Below are 9,044 nucleotides of genomic sequence, written 5' to 3'. Positions count from 1 at the left end.
GCAGCAAATTTTCTAATCAAAGATTTGGGCCCCATTAGAGCATTTTTAGAATATGTTAGGGTGATTAAAAGGCAATTCCTTGCTTTGGCTGAGGTCTTCAAAACTTTGGGCAGAATTTTCCGTTTGTCAGTCGGGCGGGCCTGACCGGCTCGGCAGCGGGCGGGCAGCCGATTGCCACTGGAGAAACGGGCCGCGCCGCCATTTTCCACGGGCCAATCAAAGCCCGCCCTGCCGGTAAACGACTCTCGTGGAGAACGGGAAAATAGTCGCGGGGGCGGACGGCCTCAGACTGCCGGTTCCAAAGGGGAACTGACGGCCTGTATAAGGAGTGGCCAGGCAGCCTGCTTGAGGCAGTGCACCATGGTCACTCATAGAGAAGGACATGCTGGATTGAGGGCAGAGGAGGAGGAGGAAGGGGACAGACTGCAGGAGAGGCCGGTGGAGGTGGGTGGGGGAGGGGGGGGGGGGGGGGGGGTGGGGGTGACTGTGCCCCCCGATTTTCAGATGCACGCCTTGCTGTCCTCCGGCAAGAGGTGGCTATCCGTCGGCTATCCGTTCTGTATCCAGAGGATGGGAGGATGGGAGGAGGAGGAGGGCCCCCCCATGGCACCAGCCAGGCGTGGGAGGAGGTGGGTGATGCTGGTAAGCGCCCATGATGATGTGCGGTGCACTGGCACCCAGTGCAGGAAAAGATTCAATGCTTTGCTGTGCTTTGGATTGGTGAGTACCATGTCTGTCTTGGCCATTTGACCCAGAAGGCAGCCTTAGCCTTTGAGCCCCCCCCACCATGTCTTGCTGTTGTTACTGCATAGAGCATCTGTCGCATGCTGGGTGGGCAAATGGGTACTGACCGTGCTTACATCAGCCTTAGTGGTTGAGGAGAAGAAGGGTTCTCCCCACATGTTGGTGTTTGTGGCATTTGAGTAGTCTGGGGGCAACCTGCAGGTGAGGCCGCTAGACACATACTCAGAGCTCCAACACATGTCATATTGATGGCGATGAGATGGTGCAAGGGGAGCCTCAAGGTGTTTTGGGCAAGTGGCATCTGCTGGCCTTGGCACCGCACCTAGTTGCGCCTCTTTGCCATGGACGCTAAGACCAGTGTGTTATTCAAAGTGATGGACACTGAATGTGTCCAAGGTGGCCGTTGGGGGAGGGGTTTGGGACCAGCCGTACAATCTTCTGGGAACTGATCACCAGTAGTGTGGACAGGAGCTGCTGGAAGCCTCAGATGGGCCACAGTGGTTGGGGTGCGGCATGCGCATGCAGAGTACATGAGCGATTTGCCCCAATAAATCCTCTTCTCTGTTTTGCAGGCAAAAAGTCACTGCAATGCCTGGGAGCACCACAGGACTGGCAGTGGACGCACCCTCCTGCAGCTCTTCACGCCTTTTGAAGAACAGGCCATGGAGCTGGGCAGGAGGCCTTGGCGGCTGGGGGCGGCGAGGCTGGGGTCCGGCAGCCAGGTATTTGAGGTCCACAGTTCCATCCACTCTGTCTGCCCACCATCCAAACCACTGATGGTTGCTGCAATCGTTAATGCTGAAACACTGCTCATTCACAGACTGAGACAGTCTGACATGTGGGTCATACAGAAGAGACCCTCGTCCCCTTGAGGAATCGCGACTCCACCACCTTCCAAAGTCACCTTATCCCATTTATGATCACTATCACCATAGTCTAACATGCCATTGGATCGCTGCTGCACAGCCAAAGACTTATTTCATCTGAGGGGGTTTGGGACCTCCAGCACCCTTTCAGCCAGTGCGCCCCACATTACTCTGTCCGAAAGTTCCTCAGCACCTCAGCTGTGAACATCATGGCACTCAACTTAGATGAATACCACTACGTTACTCAGCCAAGGGGAAATGTTGCCTTCTGCCCATCCGGTCTATGCCCCTCCTTACAGAATGAAGGCCAATAATGTGACCTTTCAATCTCCTGTGATCCACGGCAAATTTCGTTACTGGTTGCGATGTTTCCTCAGCCCCGCAACTATCCAGGCCACAATGCATCCAGGTCAGATACCTCTGCACTCTCCACACTCCTATGGTTCATAACATGCCATGTGGCATTCCTGAGGCCATCTGACCAGCCTGTCTGCACGTGCGTTTAATGGTTGGGGCTCATCTTGACTCGTTTCACCCCACCAATGTTCTTCTCCTTAGGATCTTGAAGGGTGAGCGACTTATGAGGCTGGGGGGGAAAGGGATGAAAGGTTGAACTGAATGTATGCTAACTGATGCACTGTCCGTGTTGTTAATTTCAGCATCACCACCAGAGCGACCTGCACCTTGACCCCGCAGCCCACCCTCCACACTTGAGGGTCATCATGTGCAACTTGTGGAACATCATTTCAGCCAGCGCAGACACACACACCTTGGTGGGGACTTTACCGTCGGCTAGTTCCCGGGTCACAGTAGAGAGGGCACATCGCAATCGCTGGAGGAGATGGTAGAGATTGCCAATGGCGCCAGCAGCCGGAGGGCTGCTGGGGACGAGGCACATGCTGAGTCCGACACTTATGACGTACCTCTGGAGTTGTCCCCAATGCAGCAGCTGCAGGACAGTGGCAGGAAGTGTGTTTGCATCTGGCAGGGTTGCATGAGGGAATGGTTCAGTTGCTCTCTGCGACGGGGAAGTCCAGGCAGAGCGCACATGAATGTTTGGCCCTCAGGGCCGAGCTTCAGGCTTCCTTCAATGAGAGATTGGCAACTCTCATAGAGAGGGTCTTCAATCGAATGGAACATTTTATGCTTGGGACACACTCTGACCTGCAAGCCCTCATAGTGGTACTGGCCAAGGGTGGTCATTCCCAATGTGGGAGGTGTTGTGGACACCAAGTGTTGGTGCTCAGTGCCCATCCATCTGCAGTGAGCAGGGAGGTCGAAAGGGACCTCCACTCAGGGTGCTCCGGATGAGGGCAGCAGTTCCTCTGCCCCTCGGCCAGTCAACATTTCTTCCGTTAAGGCTGCGACAACTGGGGAGGTGCCAGTTCAGGAACTGGCCATTCCCTCCCAGGCGGGGCCTTCCCAGGCTCCACGGGCCAGAGGACAACCGCCAAGGTCATCGAGGCCAATAGGACAGCAGAATCAGCAGGCTTTCTCTCAAGCCACTCAGAGCAATGGGATGGCACATAGACGTAGCACCAGAACACGTGAACATAAGGCACCTTAGGCACTCCACGGGTATGTCATTGGTGATTTTGTGTTGGCCTTAGAATAGGGACCCATATTTTTCTTATCGCAAAAAAGCGCTGTGTGCTTTTCTTTTGGACACACTAAAGTCCACATTTATTACCATGGCTGAGGGTCTTTTGTTTGTGGTGCATTTTTCTTTTTCACATATTTATCATGAGTGTTTGAATGGACATTGATGTTTCTATACTAAGACCTTATTTGCAGCTGAACAGGTGGAAGATGTGGCACCTAAGTGCCAAGCAATGCTGCTCCTGCTGATCCATGTGTGTGGAGCTAGCTGAAGGTTCTTTGGATTAAATTATCCTGGGTGTCCCTGCCTCCTTGGTGTAAATGCGGGTCATCGTTCTGCCCCTCATCATCGCCCTGTGCTTCCTCATCCTCTGAGGCACTACTGGATTCATCATGTGCAGCCTCATCCAGGGTCAAGGTCTTCATCGTCAACTGCATCTCCCCTTTCCAGCGCAAGATTGTGCAGAGCACAGCAGACCACCACTATCAGAGAGACGCGATCTGGGGGTTACTGGAGTGCGCATCTTGGGAAGACCGATGGCTCTCTCCACCACAGCCCTTGTGGTGCCCTGGCTCTTATTGTAGCGTTCCTCAGCTTCTGTTCTTGGATGGCTGAATGCTGTTCCTTTAGTTTTTCAGATGTCATGTCCTTCACCAGCTTCTTTGGCTCTGGGTTTGTTCATTAGCTGTCATCATGTTGTAAGGGTTTGTTCAGTAGGTTTCACAAAGATTTTCAGAGGCTTGTAACGTTGAACAATAGTGGTTATTGGTAGCAAGTAACTGAATACCCATGTACAAAGCATAGCCCAGAGTGGGAGCTAACGTCATGCTGACTTCTACTCAAGTCTCTCCATATAACTCCATCTGTCTACTGTCATGTGTCTCTCTACATCAAACTGTGAGTGGAACTGTTTTCCAGTCCCACATTAATCCTTGCTATGCCGAATACACTCATAAGACAATTATGCCTGCCCACCCCATACACCATCTTGGCTAATAGAGCAGGTGGATGTGCCACTTACAGGGCTTCACCAATGCTGCTAATACACTGGCCCGCTGGTAGGGGGCAGGCAGTAGCCTGGTGACTTGCCTCGTTTCTCCCTCCCTGTGCAAAATCTCTGCATAGTGCCTTAACCAAACAGCAAATCCAAGATTGAGAACTCACCATGTGTGTAATCATCAAACATGGATAAATGTTCCACCACACTTTGGCCCAGCATCTGTCAGCTACATTGTGCTACTAGTTCACCCACAAAAAGATTTTTTAAATGTTTGATGCCAGAGACAAAGTAGAACATTAATCTTTATTTTCTTGAACTGATTCATGTAAAGCACAATCTGATACAAAGTGATTTAGAAGCAATTACTTTAACACATTAGCTCCACTTCAGATAGTGTATTAACCTGTTTCCCACTGACTGTTTCAGGTTTTGCACATACTGTTGAGTCAATTGCGTATAGTTTTTTAGAATTTATTTTTATCCAGCGCCACAGATACATTAAGTCACAGTTACAAACCCATGGATTCAATGAGAGATCTAAGCCCTGCTGCCATTTCATCCCAATGTTCAGGAGTTTATCAAATATTCCTGAAGGAAGTGACTCTAAGCTATTCTCTGAAAAGTCTATTGTGTCTAGCTTCAGTAGTTTATTAAACAGCCCCACTGGAATCGCCTTAATTTTATTACCACCAAGAAACAAATATTCTAAATTGAGCACACGATCAAAGGTACCAGGGAGAATGCTGTGCAACTGATTATTTCCCAGGTTTAACCTCTCCAGCTTAGACAATTTGTTCAATAAAGTTGCTGGGAAATTTTCAAGTTTATTACTGGAAAGATCAAGTGTTATCAAATTAGTCAGATTTTGAAATGAATTGGGAGGTAAGGATTTCAACATATTGTTTGATAAACTCAGTGATTCAAGCCTGTGAAGATGTTGAAACCATAAAGGATTTACAGTTTGTAATTTGTTTCCCTCTAAACTCAATGTGGTTAGATTAAGAGAGGTGCTAAATAAATCTCGTGGGAATGTATTCAGCAAATTGTTGGTCAAATCGAGGACTGTCAGCTGATGAAGATCTTTTAGTGCACCTGAAGAGATGTTTGTCAACTTATTGCTTGAAAGATGAAGCTCCTGGAGTTGGAAAAGCCCAACAAAATCCTTTTCTTTTAGGGTGGTAATGTTGGTGAATTCTAGTGATATGCTTGTTGCACTGGACGGAATGTTTTCTGGTACTTCGTGAAGAGATTCAACTGAGACACAAATCACAGATGTGATATTGTTAGAGAAGTAACAAGTGCAGTCACTGGGGCAAATGGCCACGGAAGATGAAATGCAAAAATAGCTCAGGAACAGTGCTGCAGTGGTCTTCATGGCATCCATTTGATCTAAAAGTTAAGAAAAACATGAGAACAATGGTTTTACTTGTGGTATCTTACAACAACAATAGCAACAACAACTTACATTTGTATTGCACCTTTTGCATAATAAAACTTCCCAAGGAGTATTATAAAATAAAATATGACACCAAGCCATACAAGGAGATATTGGGCTAGATGACTCAAAGCTTGGTCAAAAAATAGGTTTTTAAGGCGTGTGTTAAAGGAGGAAAGTGAGGTAAAGAGTAGAGAGGTGGAATTCCAAAACTTAGGGTATAGTCAACTGAAGGCATGACCATCAATAATGGAATGATTACAATTGGGGATGCTCAAGAGACCAGAATTAGATGAGCACAGATTCCCAAAGTACTGAAATAAAAGCAAAATATTGCAGATGTGGGAAACCTGAAATAAAAATAGAAAATGCTGGAAATACTCAGCGGGTCTGGCAGCATCTGTTGTCAGCTTATTCTAGCATTTTTTATTTTTATTCCCAGAGTACTGTGCAATTGGAAGAGGTTATAGAGATAGGGAGGGGCAAGACAATAGAGGGATTTGAAAACAAATATGTGAATTTTGAAAGTAAAAAACTGCTTGATGGATAGCCATTGTGGGTCAGTGAGCACAGGTTGGCTAGAGGGATGGAATTTGCTTTGGTTATGGTGACGGACAGCAGAGTTTTGGAATGCTTCATGTTTACAGAGGGTAGAATGAGGGTGATCAGCCAGCGGTACATTGGAATAGAAAATTCTAGAAGTACTGAAGGCATGAATAAGCAGCAGATAAACTGAGACAAGGGTGAAGTCAGGAAATGTTATGGAGGTGGAAATACGTAGTCTTAGCGATGGCATGAGTATGAGGTCAAATGCTCAACTTGGGCTCAAATGCGACACCTTGATTATGAACAGACTGGTTTCACCTCAGACTGTTGCGAGGGAGAGAGATGGTGTCAGTAGCTTGGAAACAGAGTTAGGGATGGGACTGAAAACAATGGCTTCAGTCTTTCCATATTTAATTGAATGAAATTTCTGCTCACCCATCTTAGAGTGGATAACATCAGTAAACATGGTTATAAAGAATTTTCATTTAGATGTCTATTGTTTTGTTCCTTTTTAACACATTTCAGTTCATTTTCTCCACAAAAGCCTTTGTTTAACCAAAATATGAAAAGACATGATTAGTGGAACTGGCTGGAAAACCTGCTGATCTTGACACTAATCTTTTGTAGGGATTCAGATGATAATTATCAACTATGGAAACTTCACTATCACAAGTTGTGATGTCATGGAACCCTCTCAATTAGTGGGTACATTTTGTGAAGTCCTATTCTGGGGCTGTAAGAAGGCTTGCATATGGAAGCATATTTTGGACACTCAAGCGCCAAGGCCAGAATGCCTGAGTCGAGACAGTTTTAGTAGAAAATCAGGATTATTGTGAAATGGGTAAGCTGATCTTTGTGCCCAGCTTTCTGATCTGTGTTCTTGTTGAGTGGCACTTTATTGTTGAGAGTGGAACCACAAAAAAGTTATAAATTACAGTCTATAGTTTAACCTGTAACATTTTGCACACAAACCATCTGAACCTATCAATCAGATTGTAGCCCACTCCCAATAAAGTATCAGTCTATAATTTTCTGTTTAACCCATCTGAATCCCTTGATTAGATTATAACCTACAGCTCTTTTGGCAGTTCTCCATTATTCTTTATAGAGCTGACCCCTTCCATAGGATCCTATTATCCTGCTACAATGAGGCTGAATTATAAATGGAAAAATTATCTTTGACTGCAGTAAAAAGGGAGGCTGTGGAAAACCTTGAGCGAAGGAGAGAGTGAAAGCGCACAAAGATTTGAAAGTGCTTGGGAAGAAGAGAGAACACAGAGAGTAGCCTTGCAGCAGAAAAGAGAGACAAATGGCCACAACCAGACTCTGGAAGTCTGATTTGCAGTCTAATAGCTGGGCCCAATCACTGCTCCATTAAACTGGAGGAACAATCTGTACTACTTGAGACTAGTCCAGGTCAGACACTAGGATATTATACAGAGAGTTTCTGAACTGTGCGTAACTTTGTACACTGTAATTTTGGAAGAGAGCACATTCCTGTTATTTTTGCAAGTTGATTCCCACCTGCACGTAGAGTGTCTGTTAATATAGTTACATTGCTCATAAATTGTTCAATGCTAAACATTACAGAATAGCAGTTGTTACTATTGTTTTCAGTTTTCAACTTTTGGAACTGGTTCATTCATAATGACTAAATAACCGTTCTCTACACTGCACCACCCAGTAAAATATTGTTTCATAAGTATGTTACCCTGTAGCTGGACTTATCTCGACAACAGACCAGGGTTTGACTTACGGAAGAATGTAATAGTTACTGGCTTTTCTTTTAGCAATTACACGCAGGCAGTATGTAACAGCTGTCACCCTTTTCCTTGCACAATACATTTAACAATTAAAATTTCAGCAGATATCATTCACTGTTCCTGGTTAACATCTCACACCCGGCTATTAATTTGAATCTTTATTATATCCTTCAATGACCGGGTCGGAAAATAACTGGGACATAGGGCAAAACCTTTTTTGCTGATGGTAATCTGTAGCTTGCATATGACACAAAATACCCCATAGCATTCACTGAAGGAGATCACAGAGTAAACTCCCTCCATACAAATCCCAGCGGACTGACTAGAAGACAACTAATAACAAGAGAAAGAGAGGCTTGACAAAGCACTGGCATTCAATTCTATTAGCATATTCCTACCTTACTGTTGAACCGATTCTGAAGTAAGTTTGTTCTGTCAGCTTTGTGAGAGGCAATGTGGGAGAAGTGTTTTAAATGGACCCACAGCTGCTCCTTGCCAAAGCAAGCAACTGTCTGTCTGTCCCTGTCAAAGGATGCAAAGCTGGAATACTGGAACTGGTGAAATTTGAAGGGAAGTTACATAATTGTTGGAGCTGGGAACATTGCTCAGGTCTGTGCCATTTTGGTCAATGGCACTTTCATGCAACAATAGTTTGCTGAGCAATAATGAATTTGTACAGAACATGCAGAACTCTTTTATGAAGTGTGTGCTATTTCTTCATTTTAATCCTGCTGTACTGATAAAAAGATATTGCATCAGTAAGACTGGAACTTAGAAAACCTATAGCTTCTTCTAAAAGTTAGCAAACTTCCATGTGTAATCTGACTTGTTGAAATAGTGTAAAGTTCGTTAAGTGTTATGTTAGTAAATCAATGAGCACCTATCTTGCTTAGTGGAGACAAACACTGAGGAAAAACTATGGAGATTAAAGGAAAAAAATTTTCTGAAATATTCCAAAAGAAATCAGGGAATATTGATAAAGAAACAGAGGACACTGTATTGGTAATTATGGAATGTGAACATTATTCCACACTCCTCATGACTTACAGTCATTTATTGAGACATGCACCTCCAGCACAGATTGTATTTT

General features: G+C 45.3%; 1 protein-coding gene across 1 annotated transcript; it reads right to left on the bottom strand.

Annotated features, from left to right (window-relative positions):
- Positions 1-4,560: 4,560 nt before the first annotated feature.
- On the bottom strand, positions 4,561-8,519 carry LOC121290617 (leucine-rich alpha-2-glycoprotein-like). Its single transcript, XM_041211292.1, has 2 exons — positions 8,353-8,519; positions 4,561-5,599 (listed from the first exon to the last, which is right to left on the bottom strand). Exon 2 carries the CDS (start codon positions 5,592-5,594, stop codon positions 4,578-4,580), a length of 1,017 nt encoding a protein of 338 aa, XP_041067226.1. The 5' UTR covers positions 5,595-5,599; positions 8,353-8,519; the 3' UTR covers positions 4,561-4,577.
- Positions 8,520-9,044: the final 525 nt, after the last annotated feature.

Source organism: Carcharodon carcharias, chromosome 2 (assembly GCF_017639515.1).
Source record: "Carcharodon carcharias isolate sCarCar2 chromosome 2, sCarCar2.pri, whole genome shotgun sequence".
Taxonomy (NCBI): domain Eukaryota; kingdom Metazoa; phylum Chordata; class Chondrichthyes; order Lamniformes; family Lamnidae; genus Carcharodon; species Carcharodon carcharias.
Note: the sequence above shows the minus strand (reverse complement) of the source record. Positions and strands in the feature narration are given on the sequence as shown.

Bases quoted from the DNA above. Each gene is read 5' to 3' on its own strand.
- LOC121290617 (XM_041211292.1), bottom strand. From the start codon at position 5,594: ATGGATGCCATGAAGACCACTGCAGCACTGTTCCTGAGCTATTTTTGC.